At 42.7% G+C, this 14495-nt stretch overlaps 1 protein-coding gene across 11 annotated transcripts in view; it reads right to left on the reverse strand.

Moving 5' to 3' along the window:
* The window catches only part of LOC109525233 (membrane-associated phosphatidylinositol transfer protein 2), a 38197-nt gene that overhangs the window by 14257 nt on the left and 9445 nt on the right, over nucleotides 1-14495 (reverse strand). For 10 of the 11 annotated variants that reach the window (XM_019885564.1, XM_019885565.1, XM_019885567.1 and 7 more), the window contains 6 exons: nucleotides 8738-8972; nucleotides 4223-4437; nucleotides 3803-3924; nucleotides 2754-2987; nucleotides 2255-2581; nucleotides 1110-1205 (listed from right to left, as the gene is read on the reverse strand). In XM_019885564.1, coding sequence (XP_019741123.1) covers nucleotides 1110-1205; nucleotides 2255-2581; nucleotides 2754-2987; nucleotides 3803-3924; nucleotides 4223-4437; nucleotides 8738-8815 — 1072 coding nt within the window. In that variant the 5' untranslated portion in view covers nucleotides 8816-8972. Of the gene's footprint in view, nucleotides 1-1109; nucleotides 1206-2254; nucleotides 2582-2753; nucleotides 2988-3802; nucleotides 3925-4222; nucleotides 4438-8737; nucleotides 8973-9072; nucleotides 9152-14495 lie in introns of those variants that run through there. The other variant, XM_019885566.1, reaches the window with a different exon arrangement.

Below are 14495 nucleotides of genomic sequence, written 5' to 3' on the forward strand. Positions count from 1 at the left end.
AGTCATGCCCTTGATTCGTAAATAATCTAACTGTCGTGCAGTCATTTCCAAAATTACATCTTTGCTGTCAGGCAGAACCCAATGACTCTTTTTGAATGGGACGACACCATCTTGCTTGAGTTACCAAGCATCATAATATGTTATTTTAGTATTATGCCTTCCATTGCTAACATACTGTGTATAGTTGTGCCGCAGCATTAATACAACACTGCCACAAAGGCATATTCAATGGCCATTTTAAGTCGCAAAAAAATAAACAATTGCTAATTTATGACTTTGTCGTTGATTAAATAAGCGACAATGTGGGGATAGACCTATAGTAAAACTTTATGGGGAGGAGGGGGGGGGGGGGACATTGACCATATTTGGACATAGAGGGTTTCCGCCCGACAGCAATGATATCCGCATAGGCTTTGTAAGGGAGCAAACGTCTGGTTGCCTTTATGAAACAATAACCCCAGTTAAGGATGTCAATGCCCAAACATTCATTTATGATACCAAGGTGCTCTTAATATGAATTTAAGAGCACGGACGCACCTCCTTCTTACCCCTCAATGTAAATCATAAACACACTAAGCTGCAGATAAAACAGAAAACTAAAATGTATGTAAGCAAATGACATTGCGAGAGAAACACAAACAATGAGGAAACTTTTATTGCTCGCTGGGGTGTATCATGAGAGTGATTTATGAACTTCTGACACTCCAACCAGCCACTCGACCAGAGTCCTGGAACAAAGTCATCCGGCGCGGTGGCAGGGCGTAGGAGTGGATAGAGGGGAGCAGGAGGAGGTTTATTTCAACTGCAGCCCAAAGCATGCTGGGTATCTGGGAAGCTTAAGAACTGATCTGTGGTTAGAAAGATGCATGCAGAGTCAGCTTCCTGGAAAAAGGCTTGCATGAAAACACATCGATGTAAAGACAGTGGCGCGCGCTTTTCTTTTCTAGGAGGTCCAATGAAAGACCCGTGGAAAGAGTGACAATGACCACATTGAGCTCACAATTCTTCATCACTAACAGCCTCGTTAAAATGGTTCTTGCACGTCTACTGCCGTCAATGGCAGAGAACGCGTTCAAGAAGCCTGCTCCGATCTGGTCTTAGTGCCTTACCGTGAGCGTCGAAGAACTCTTCGTCCGAGCTGTCGTCCGAGTCCCGCGCGATACTCTGCATCCTCCATTCCGAGATGCTATGTCGGGACGGGCTCACTGCCAAGGCATAAAAGATCGGACATTATAATCAACCCCCGTTTATCGAGTGGGGATGTGCCAGACGAAAACCCACCATTTTGAGAGGCCATATCAACTGATCAAAGTCATTTCATCGCTCTCACGTGCTTCAAATAAATTCAGTGAAACATACTTCCAAACATACCAATATAGATTTGAAGTTGCTCAGCTGTCAGCTATCATTTCACTGCTTTTTACTGTTGTTTTCAAATTTCGCCGTGGTACCGTTTCAGTAGCGGTATCCAGGCAGATAACACTATTTGGGGCACGACAAACCCAATTCAAGATATTGCGGGGGACCACTGCGTCACAGGGGACATTTTGAGTTTTCCAGCTCGTTTTAACACATTTTCCCCAAACGAGCACAAAGAAATATTGCACCAGCGGCTTCCACTCCCACACATGGTGTTATATAAACATGCACGAGTCTCACGCGCGCAGCTCCCAGGCAGTCGGACCGCACGCTGCGTCAAAGAGAGGAAATTGGCAGGTCTGCTCCATCATGGCGGGGAGGTTACAGCTGGAGCTGCTCTGGAATGTCACGCTACTTCTAATAATAGGCCTGCGAGGGACCACCGGTAGTGTGTGTGTGTGCGCGTGTGAATCTGGGCATAGATAGCAGAAATCCTCCCCCTCCGCCAGCCTCATTGGACGGGGTCTGGTGAGCTGCTGCTGTGCTGTGCTAAAAATAGCGCAGTAGTAGGCCAACAGGTTGCACACGGTTATGTAATACAGAAAAGCCCCGCCCATTTGTTGTTTTTTCCTTCAACCATTTTTTTCTGCAGAAATATATCAATGTCATGTATTCATTGTTTTTAATATCTACATCTAGATTTTTGGACCAAGTCCAAAAATAAAATATATTTAAAATGAATTTCATAAATGAATGACCACATATTAATATTATTAAATGTTAAATTTTAAAAATCACATGCAAGACTTTCTTAGGCTCCTTGGACTCTCTCCCTCCAGGCCTTGCCAAAATGACAAAGTCAACGAGTCACGGTGGAACGCGAGAAGGGACTCACCTCCTCGTTTTGAGGAGCGGGAGGAGCGCGAGGAGGTGGACCACTGCTTGGTGAGCACGCCGCGGGGCTGCAGCGTGTTGGTAGGAGTGGCGCTCACCGTCACCTCCGCCTCCGCCGCCTCCTTGACCTCCTGCTCCTTGACGGCAGGCGGCGTGTCGCCGTTGGCCTCGGTGGCCTCCTCTACCAGGCAGAACTGTGCCATCTTCCTGGCCAGGGTCAGCTGGGTCTCCAGCTCCAGCTGCCTGATGTCCTCCATGGTCAGACCGTACCACTCGTCTTGCCAGCACCAGGCCTGCCGGTGGGCGCGTACCATTACCTTTCTTAGTCCTACAAGAACGGAATGCAATGCAAGTTCATGGTCACTGGAGAATGCAATTTCTGTAGAAATTGTGTGTCCATGTGGAACTCTTGTGGATTCGATTGAGTTAAATAATTTGAAGTTGGAACGGTTTGATTCAGTCGAGAAATGTGGAAGGAAGAAATGTAGAAACGCACTCACCAACGTCATGGATGAATCTCTCAATCTTGGACTGCATGCCCCAGTAGCGAAATTCCACCTTGCACAGCTTGTAAGCGCACATGACGGGCGTCCTGCCCGGGTTGTTGTTGTACTCTTCTATCCAGTCGTCCAGCAGGGGGCCACGCTGGGTCTTGGCAGACTTGTATAGCCGCGGGTCCTCCTCGGCCTTGTACTCGTGGGGAGCGATGGGGTCCGTCACGATGTCGATGGGGTCTGCCGTTAAAAAGAGGTTACAAAAAAAGCATTTTGAAAATCTAATCCAATACTGCTTTACAATATTTATAATATTACTTAAATAAAATTCGTTTTTTTAATTATACAATGAAACAATAATGATACAATATTCAATGCAATATATTTTTGAAATATATTTCATACATACATACATACATTGTAAATACCCAAATAATTAAAAAGAAATCCACATCTTTTAACACCAAAATAAACATTGAATACATATTTTTAAAAAAATATTTTCGGGATGAGAATCGCTCAACTTTTTTTTCAAATATAATTTTATACACACATTATCTTTTCAAATATCCTTTAAATAAATATTTGTAAATGATACCTACCACAAAGTTTAAAAAAATGTTTTTAGTGAGAAATACAGATAAAAACATTTCTTGTCTCAAAAACAAAATAATTTCAATACTTTTTAAAAATTATTTAACAACTAGAAATCAGCATTTTAAAAAAAAAGAATGCCATTGAAATTCTCTCATTTGCTGAATTACCGTAGAAATGTACAATTTTTCTTATCATAACATGAAATATTTTATAAGCACCCCACACAAATCAAAACAAACATCATCAATGGGACGACTGCCACAACTGCTGAAATGAGCACCCCAAAAAAGTATTGTAGTAGCACCAGTTGGCCACAAGTGGGCCTCAGCAGCACCTCATGTGGAAAACGGAGGAAGCGATTTGATTTGAAGTCAATATCGCCCATCCCTATGCAGCATCAGTGCAGAAGATGCAGCATGCAAAGTGTCTGTTGACAGGGAAATGATTTCCGGCCTTACCGACGGTCCTCTGCCTCTTGTCGGCGGCCGACATGTTGAAAACATCCGGCTGGTTGCCAGTGTCGCTCATGTAGTACGTCTCGATGTCAATGGAGAACTTCTCCACGAAGGGACACGTGTATCTGAAAGGACCACGCAGGGTACAATAAGGTGCTTCAAGCTGCAGAATAGTACATCCCACATGCTGCAATCACAGCAAAACACTTTTTTTGTCAACACATTATTATACCTAAAGTTTTTATTTTTAAAAATGTGTGTGTGTGTGTGTGTGTGTATATATATATATATATATATATATATGTGTGTGTGTATATCTTTCATGAAACAGCGCATTAAATCCAAAAATCGTTGCTTTCCTGACACTTTGGACTTGGGAATATGTTGTGAATCTCAACATTTGATTGCCACTCAAGATCTCACCGCGTGCGCGTGTAAGGATAGGCGTTCCACGACTCCTCTTCCACCCTCAACGCCGCTTTGGGCAGGATGGAGCGGAACCAGCTGGGAATGTGCATGCCGATGTGGTAAACCTTGTGCGTGTACTGGCCCGTTCCGCCCGGTCCGTCCGTGTACGGTTTGTTTTTTAGGATCTCCACGCCGCTGCCCTCGCCGCAGCTCTCCTCGCGGCTCTTTTTCTGCCACAAGAAAAAAAAAAACATGGAAAATGGAACCTTAACAGTCAGAAAACTTTCCAAGAGATTTCCAGTCCAATATATATCAAAATTAAACAAAAGCTAAATGAAAACTTATGGAGAAATGAGAATTTTTTATTTTTTTTTAGCTCCCACTCTGGTTATCAAATATGGTCCCAATAACCAATAAAGGGCTCATAGTCACCACACCGTAACGTCACCTTGAATATAGCACAGGGAACCAATGGTGCATTTTGAGCTCTCACTTCTGTCGCCAAATTCGGTTCCAAGCCCCAAAAAGGGCTCACTGTTAAAGACACCAACTCCAAATAATGTAAAGTCATTTTCAATAGGACGCAGGGAACTACTGTATTTTGCAGAAACATTTTTTTTTTTTTTTTTTCCCACTTTGGTCACCAAATATGGTTCCAATCGGCATTAATTCAGGGCTGATTGTTAAAGAAGATAAATTTAAAGCTGTGGAAAACTGCAGAACCTTTTTACAACTTGCATTTTATTTTTACTCACTTTGTGTTCCAAGAACTGAAAAAGGGCTTGGTCATTGAAGAGGTAAAGTCATGTTTCAATATCGCAACACCATTCTGTACATTTTGAGCTCCCCCACATAAAGGTCATAAAGGTCATTATTTGGACACATTTTGGGGGATTTTTGTTTCTGGTCTTTTTATGTCAAGTGAAAGTGGAGGAGCCTACATTTTGAAGCCTCACTTCTGGTTCCAAGCACTAAACAGAGGGCAAGGAACAGCATTACAAACGCTGCTCATCGAACATATTTACAACATGCAGTCAATTTTGAGCTCCCACTTCTGTCACCAAATTTGGCTCCCAGCCCCCCGAATAAAAGGTCGAGGAAGGCAATTATTTGTGCAAACGCATTTTTTGTTTTGAAGTTTCTGGCGTGATTTATGATACGTGTAAAGTTAACTCAAAACAAAACAGACAATTTGGGAGAAATCTCACTTGTGTCATCCACTTTGGTTCCAAGTCCCATAAAGTGGTTGTCATTAAAGAAGTGGTCTCCAAATATTATTTGGACATTTTTAATATCAGGGAACGCTTTGAAAACATCCAGTGCATTTTGATCGTACTTCCGCCACCAAATACGGTTTTGTCGCCCTAAAAAACGAGGAGCAGTTTCCGGGCCGTGTGAGCAGCGCCGCGTCTGCGTTGCTGTAGAGAGCGAGGCCTGCGGCTAATAAATGAGCTGTCATCGCCAATGAGGTCTGCTACGCCGGACGCTGAGTGTTCTCCTCCTCCTGCAGACTGGACTGATTCATTGCGTGGCCTCTCCTCTGCTTTCCCTTGCCTAAATTGGCTGCAGGAATCGAGTCCGGCAAATGACTCGCTATTTGCTGCTGCGATAAATCCAGTGCAATCAGATCAGCACAATGTCGATTGACCTGTAGCAAAATGTGGCAAAAATTATTTACCGGTAAAAAAATATTTTGTGGGGAAGCTGGAACGGATTAATGGCATTTCCATTCTTTTGAATGGGGAAAGATGCCAAAATATGAATTGTATTTCTGGGGAAGTTGATGCAAGTTCATGCTGGTGTTTGGGAAATCATGCAAATTTCAGAAGGGGGGGCGGGGGGGGAATCTAGATTTGATCTGATTGTCACTTGCAATTTCAAATTGGAAGTTGAATTTTTGTCATTTTATTTGAAGGCCATAAGGCGCAGCCCTCCAAACCCTTTTCCACTCTCGTGCTTCCACTGTGAAGCCTGCGTCACATTTTGGCCAGTCTCCCATCAAGTCATCACTAACTAAAACAGCGTCACCTCCGCAAAAGGCTTCTGCTGTAAGTGTCAGGGAGTCACATCCTGTGGCGTGTATTTATTTATTTTTTGGTGCAATTTAGTTCATGCAGTTTCCTGATTGAGATGCAGAGACGCGGCGGCAGCTATATTTCATTTCTCACCCGAACCCGACGGCGGCGAGGATGAATTCAAAATGAGTCGTCACGCGTGACGAAAGTGGGAAGGAGGGACTTGCAAATGTGTGGCGCATTATGAAGTGGAAAATACGACAACGGAGACCCCGCACTGGTGAACAGGTCAAGCTGTACATCCAAAAGAAAAACGGGCAAGAATTCCCACACATTGGTGTTATTTTTGGAACTTAACCCATGCGATAAACGCGTGACCACTGCATCGGAAACGATATGCCGCGTTTTTTTATTTATATTTTTTATTTAAAATTTACATAATCCATCCAGCCATTCATTTTCCGATTCGCTTTATCCTCACAAACGGAGCACCCGGAGAAAACCCACGCAGGCCCGGGTAGAACATGCAAACTCCACACAGGGAGGCCGGAGCCAGAATCGAACACACCTCTGCACTGTGAGGTCGACGTGCTGCGCTTTACATAATTCAAAACAAGGCCCATTATTTCTTCAGCAAGATAAATCGAAAATAGATGAAGACGGGTAAAAACAACAAAAGCAAATATTACAAGACCAGCGGTAATGTAAATGCTCTGCAGCCAAATGTGAGCCAACCCCTCCCCAATTTCCCTCCCACCTTCATCTCTCTTTCGTTTTTTTTTTTTTTGCCATCAACCCCTCCTGACCGCTGGCACGCTGCTGCTGCTGATGCTGATGTCATGGTTGCCAGGGAGACGGCAGCCTCCCATCAGCGAGGCGGTGCAGGTCAGGGGGAAAGGTAACTACGGGCCACTGGCGTTAACCGCTCCCCTCCTTTGCATGCTTGACGTATTGGCATGCAAAACATCAGGGGGGAGGCGGGGTGGTGAAATACAGAAAACCTCGGATCGTTTTTTTGCAGACATGAGTATGGGCGCCGACTGCTTTTGGGGTTTATGACTCATGTTGCCGACCGGCTGGATTTTGTCGAGTTGTCGTCGTGACGCTTCAGAGAGTCAAAAGTGTGAAACATTTTCTTAACCCTAATTGAAGCAGATTAACTCTTGTATACTAATTGATGATTCATTTGAGGATAAGACAAATTTATTAGAGCAAAAAAATCAATGTCATACAATAAATCTGATGCGTAACACTGAGTAATTTTTGCTTGTGTTTGTTAAAAAAATGTCTGGGAGGAGCGCCTTTGAAAAAAAAAATAATTGCACATTAAATCGCAATCGCAATAACGTGGGTGGGAAAAAATACAATTATTTTTCAAAACGGATCAGTGCTTATATGCATCTATTTTTTTCTGTCTAGTGGTTCTCCGTGGTCTTTCTTGCCTGGGGCCTCTCAGAGGGTCTCGAAACGCCCCTGACTAGCGGGGATGACCATACACAGCGGATGGAAATCAAAATCTCTCAAAGGTAAAAAGGGGAGACAGTCGAGTAAAGTACATCTGCTGTTAAATAATGCAGAACGTTCTGACGAGTCGGCCTTTCTCCTGTGTGTGTGTGTGTGTGTGTGTGTGTGTGTGTGTGTGTGTGTGTGTGTGTGTGTGTGTGTGTGTGTGCGTGTGTGTGTGTGTTCAGCGGATCAGCTTGCAGCACCACTCGATTAAAATAAATCCTCCGGCAAGTGTGCGCACCCAATGAGGAGATTTTTTTTTTTTTTTTTTTTAAAGTTTAAAAATCCAGGGTTTTTTTTGCATATCAAAATTGGAGGTAATTTTGGGCCTTTTCCAGCTCGGAGAACCTCGGACATCACGAAATTGCAATTGCAAATATGTCCCTATTCCCTTGTGATCAAAATTGTACCACCTCCCAAAAATCTTGACATGCAAGCGATGCAGACGTGGGGTATATATTCCATCTCGCAACCTCACCATAGCCTGTGACGGGTGTAAACCAGTGGCGGGCTCTGCATTTGTTATCTGGACCCTTTCAGTGTGGACTTGCCAGACTGTGTCTATCGCTATTATGTCGCAATGCGCAGCTTAATGCTAACACATATCAGAAAACACCATTGGCAGGCTAGTGAATAGCATCGGTGTCACAGTGTCATAAGTAGGGCCCGACCAATGTGGATTTTTTTTTAGGCTGATGCTGATATATGGCAGAAAAAAAACCCCTGATAACCGATTAAACAGCCAATTATTAAAAAATATAGATTTTTGGGTCCCTTAATGCTTATAACAATAAAGCTATGAATTGCGGGCAGAATATTTGACTATTTTACAATATTTTGTCTTTTAGTATTTTTTTTTTACTTTAAATATGATATTTTTAAATAAGGGAATTGGCATCGGCCTTAAAAAAATAAAAATTAAAATTAAAAAATCCATCTTGGTCAGGCCCTGCCTTCTGATTGTCTTTACGTCTTGCTGACCTTGACCATCAACCACATGGCGCCTCACCTGAATCATATAGAGCTGGGCGATTCGGTACTCCTCCACACTCATGGGCATGGGGATGCGGTACTCCTTGATAAGCATGGTGGAGGGAGGGGTGGGGTTGGAAAAGGGGGGGCTGAGGTGAAGAGTGACAGGGTAGAAGGGGGGGGGTGGAAAGGGAGAAAGGGAAGAGGAGAAACTCCGCTTTCCTACGAGCGATGCGTCAAATCAGCCACTCTGACGTCCTCATGGATGGCTCCTGTTAGCGGGGGTAGGGGGGGAGAGATTTAGATTCCATCAGAAAAAGTTTGAAAATGCTCAAATTGCCAAAAAAAAAAACCCAAAATAGCAGATCTCACAGTGAGCTGAACACCGTGTACGCTCTCTCTCCATCCGGCATCTCCTGTTCGAGTAAGTCCTTCCCTTCATAAACTTCTCTACTTATACACAGGGTCGATATTTTGTGTGTGTGTGTGTGTGTGTGTGTGTGTGTGTGTGTGTGTGTGTGTGTGTGTGTGGGGTCCTGACAAGCCCGCGCGTTGCACAAGGCGAGGGCGGTGCATGTCCATATGCAACGTGTGGGTGCCGGGAGTTCAGCTGGATGAACAGTGGATATAAAAAGTCTACACACCCCTGTTCCAGTTTCCGGGTTTTTGTGATTATTTTTAAAAAAAAATTTCAATGTAGGGATGCGATAAATCCATTCCAAACTTTTTTGCAAGTGAATCACTTGTAAGGCTGTGTTAATATTACCTCTACTCGCCTTAAATAGGAGTCACACCTGACACCATTTGATTGCTTCGGGCTAACCCCAAATCAACTTCAGCTGTTCTAGTAGGTGTTTATGACTAGTTTTTTTGATGGGCGGGGGGGATCTAGCAGAAGTCAGAAAGTTTTGCACTTAGACTGGCTGCTATTTTGAACTGTTCATAATTCCTTCCACCTTGACCGAGGCCGCCCAGGAAGAGCAAACAAAAAAATAGCAAATATTTAACAATGTACAAAAAGCTGAAGTATTTTCTTTCCATCTATTTTTTGGGGATCTTTTCCAGTTTAGTCAGTCATAGTTTAGTAATGCTGACAAGCGTCCCCGGACCTTGGGCTCCATCCGTCACATGGGGGGGCTCACTCAGCAATAAGAGGGATTAGAGTTTTAGTGGGGAGCATTGGGGTGCCGGGAGTTCAGCTGGATGAACAGTGGATATAAAAAGTCTACACACCCCTGTTCCAGTTTCCGGGTTTTTGTGATTATTTTTAAAAAAAAATTTCAATGTAGGGATGCGATAAATCCATTCCAAACTTTTTTGCAAGTGAATCACTTGTAAGGCTGTGTTAATATTACCTCTACTCGCCTTAAATAGGAGTCACACCTGACACCATTTGATTGCTTCGGGCTAACCCCAAATCAACTTCAGCTGTTCTAGTAGGTGTTTATGACTAGTTTTTTTGATGGGCGGGGGGGATCTAGCAGAAGTCAGAAAGTTTTGCACTTAGACTGGCTGCTATTTTGAACTGTTCATAATTCCTTCCACCTTGACCGAGGCCGCCCAGGAAGAGCAAACAAAAAAATAGCAAATATTTAACAATGTACAAAAAGCTGAAGTATTTTCTTTCCATCTATTTTTTGGGGATCTTTTCCAGTTTAGTCAGTCATAGTTTAGTAATGCGGGAAGGTTGACAAATATCGCAGGCCAAGTTGACAAAGCAATGCTTACAAAGTCTAAAAACCCGTTTCCAAATGTATAGAGAGTGAATGTCAACAGTCATCGGAAATGCACGTCATCAAGAAGAGACGTGCTGAAAAGGAGACTTGAGCACGGTAACAAAGCGTTTGTACTTGTGAAGGTTTACCGGGGTTTTTTTTGTGCAGCTGAGCATGTATGGAGTTAGAACGAGCGACCCACGCGTCCAAATGTGACTGGCGAGCATTGCATAAGCTTAACGTCCACTCATTCCTCAGCGCGTTTCTCTGGCGTACGGCCCGTAATCGCCGCGGCCTCACAAATCGCCCCACCGTGTTATTTATCCCGCAAACAAAGACCTGCTTTGGTGGCGGCACCTGGAGTTGCACGAGTGGAGGGGGGGGATCAGGAGTGGGGGGTCTCTCTTATGCGTATGAGCGGATGCCCCAACACCACTTAAGCCTGCTGGCACATGCAGAAAAGCAACAATTACCTAATGGACTGCGCTGGCGGCTTGAGATGGGAGTTTAAGTCGTTCTGTGGCCACACTTTTGTGGCTAATCCCCTTCCCTCATCGGCTAACCGGAGTTTCTCTAGAAAAAGTTTCCTTTGGTTAAATACGCAAAGTGCAATTGTATTTATTAAACATTGATTTTGACAGAATATTTCAACCAGGGGGGGTGGTATATTAAACATCTTGAAACATTTTTTAATGGTTCACACTGTACTGTACCTTGTTTCTTTTTTTTAATTGTATAAGCCAAGGTTAAAAAATAAAAAATATTAAAATGTTAAACTTAAAAAATTATGGTCAAAGGGACTTTTAATCGGCCCAAAGCTAAGGTAGGGAGGATTAATTCGTTGGGAACTAGTACATACGCACTTTTTAAAAATGATCTGACATAATCATTTAGAGCAAACAAATTTTTCAGACTCTCAAGCTCGAGGCCGTAAACCCTCGGGAGCATCCTGAGTTGGCACCGCACACAACACATGCAGACAAGCAAGCGCCTACCTAACTGCCTACTGTAGCCTGCTTTTTTTAGGAAGTACATCATCAGCGCTTTGCAGCAGGAGAAAAAAAACGCACGCACACAAATCAGAGCAGGACACGACGTTTTTTGCCGAAAATAACTTCCCACTCGGGAAAAGCTGGGATAAAAGTAGGCTAGCGGAAGGGGCCGCAAGGAAAGCCCACGGCACCAAAACCCGAGAGGTCTCAGAACCGAGGAGCCTGAATTTAGCGGGGAAGGTCGCAGGGGGTGAGGAGCCCAAACCCTCATTGTTGACTTTCTTACAGAAATGAAATCTGATCACCATCTTAATAATATAAACTTGTGCAATCCTTTTCAATTTGGACCACATTGAGCTAACTTAGGAGTTTTGTTTTTTTCGAAGGTACTGTTCCGGTTCTGGGATTCAAGCACGGTATGGTGTGAGTGCACGCTAATCAATGCACTTCACACCAAGCGACAGAAATATTTCGACACAAACATTGCATCAATACCTGGAGACAATATAACTAAACTCTTTGGCACATGTTCTTTATCCTCTGCAAGGAATGACTAATTACTGCAATTTATTAAGAAGCTGTGACTGTCTCCATGTACATCTATATGACTCTAATGTACAGCTACCCCCCCAAGTGGCCAAGGTACATACTCCAAAGAGCAGCACCATGTTCAATGAATTGAAGCAAAAAACAATCTTTACATTGTTTTTAATGATGGCAACTCTGTATTCTTTTATAAGGTACTGTACAATATTATAATGTGCAACTGTTTTTTTTTTAAATTAAAATTGGGGGTGAGTCTAGAACGGATTTACGGCATCTTTCATGCATAAACCCAATCCGGATTTTTTGATGAGGAAAAAGTCTTTTTTTTTCCTCTGGTGAAAGAGGAGAATTAAATCTTTCTTGAGGGACTTTGTATAATTAAACAGTATTTAGTCAGTGTTGCAAGATGCTCCAAAATGGCTGGCAAGATGGGCAACACTGCTTTGCTGTAAAATGAGTTGATTGGAGCAAGCAAAAAGCAGGAAGGAGTCATATTTGTTATTTTGTTGCCTGCTGGTCCTCATATGGAGCTAATAACGTTCCTTGTAAATTATTTTTGTGGGGCCCCAAGGTAGAACTCGTGGTCCAGATTTTCACAACTAATGCACATAATCTATACATGTAATCTTCTTTGACAGCAGCACAGCAAACCACGACAAAGAAGGCGGTCCTGTGTAAATCCGTTTCTCCTGCTTTCCGTTAGAGCCTGATACAGATGCAAGACCTGGAAGAATCCAGTGTGTGAGCGCCAAGCTTGACCCAGAAAAAAAAAATAAAATCATTCACACACCAAACACAGTGGGTAAAAATAGCTCCGTCACAATAATCCGGGCATACGCAAGCAGAGCGCGTGACGTTGTTTGCTAGGAGAATATGCTGGTCCAGTTCTAAAAATAGCCTCCCCTGGAGGCAGTGACGCAAGAGCAGTGCAAAAAAAAAAAAAAAAAAGCAAGAGGCAAGGATCCCGTTGGCACTCCACTATGGATGGCCGTGAGCACGGTGCTGCAATTGCTCGCTTCATTTGGGGCCTTCTTGGAAATGCTGCCGATATGCACACACGTTTATATATATATATATATATATATATATATATATATATATATATTATACACATATACACGTACACATACACACACACACGTGTGTGTGTGTGTGTGTGTATTACATATGTATATATAAATATATATATATATACACACATATACATATATATTTTCATAAACGTATACACAGACACATACACTTATATATCAATATACGGCCATCTGACATCCCTGCTTAGACAGGCAGCGGGGAAAAAAAGTCGGTGTGCCGAAAATACACATGGATCGCTTTCACACGGAGTTCCCTCCGCATGACAAGCGGGGACAACGCGGCCGATGCCAAGACAAGATGAGACAACAGCGGTCGCGGCCCGACACAACAACTGACCATCGGGTTGATGAGCTTATCCAGTCGTTGGGTTAAAATGTCAAAGGGCTTACGATAATACTGTGTGTGTGAAAGTGTGTGTGAGTGCGCATACACAATTGTTGGCCTAACACAAATAGACTAGATGGCAATGGACATTTGAAACATTTTTTTTTGCAAATTTAAAAATAACATTTTCATTGACAAATTCTGATTTCACTCCCCCCATAGGAATTTCAATTTTTTTCCAGATAAAATGACATAAAATGTTTACTTTTTCATGTCAAATTGCAGCACTTTTTTCAGTTTCGTTTTCTCTCCCCCCAGGAAAAACTAACAATTTTTTTTCAACAACTTCGTCAAAGTACATGCGGAATTGTATTTACAATATCAAAGCTTATCTTTTTTTCCTTTTTAAATAAAAAATGTCATTGCAAAAGCTGTCTTTTGCAGATTTTTTTTTTAATCAAAATTTTTAACTTGTTCCTCCCACAAGAACTGCATTTCTTTTCCCTGACAAAAATTAAGACTTTTTTTTCTGCGCAAAAGGCATCTATTTCAAATGTTAAAGTACAACTTTTTACCCAGGAAAAGTTTTTCTTGTAAAATTGAAACTTTAATCATGTAAAATTACATGCTTGTACAATTACAACTTTGCACATAATATTACGAACTTGTTGTCAAATAAAATACAACTTTTTTTCCCACGTAAAACTGATTTCTAGACATTTTTTCCCCTCATGTTCACTTATGGTTATCCCATGAAATTATTGTCTTTACCTTTTGTGCAACTTATTCAAAAGAAGGAGCAACCTCGACAGTTGTCCAAAATTGGCATCCGGTATCATGAACGTTTTGCTGTTTGGGGCTTTTTTATGACACTGAACTTTTTTTAAAAAGGTTTAAAAAAATCGTTACATTTGCCAAAGGGTCCGCGGAAATGGAATGAAGCATGTCTAAAGACTTTTATCAACAGCCAATAGGCAAATCAGTTTAGTCAACACTTTCTCTCGACAATAGGACGGCAACTGGGATTGTTTGACGCTGTCACCTTTCGGGGAGGTTTGCAACAAAGACGCTAGTTTGACGCTGTACCGCACAGAAGGGGTGGGGCAGAGGTGGGAGGGGATGG

This window comes from Hippocampus comes, unplaced genomic scaffold, assembly GCF_001891065.2.
Source record: "Hippocampus comes isolate QL1 unplaced genomic scaffold, H_comes_QL1_v1.1 scaffold78, whole genome shotgun sequence".
Lineage (NCBI taxonomy): Eukaryota > Metazoa > Chordata > Actinopteri > Syngnathiformes > Syngnathidae > Hippocampus > Hippocampus comes.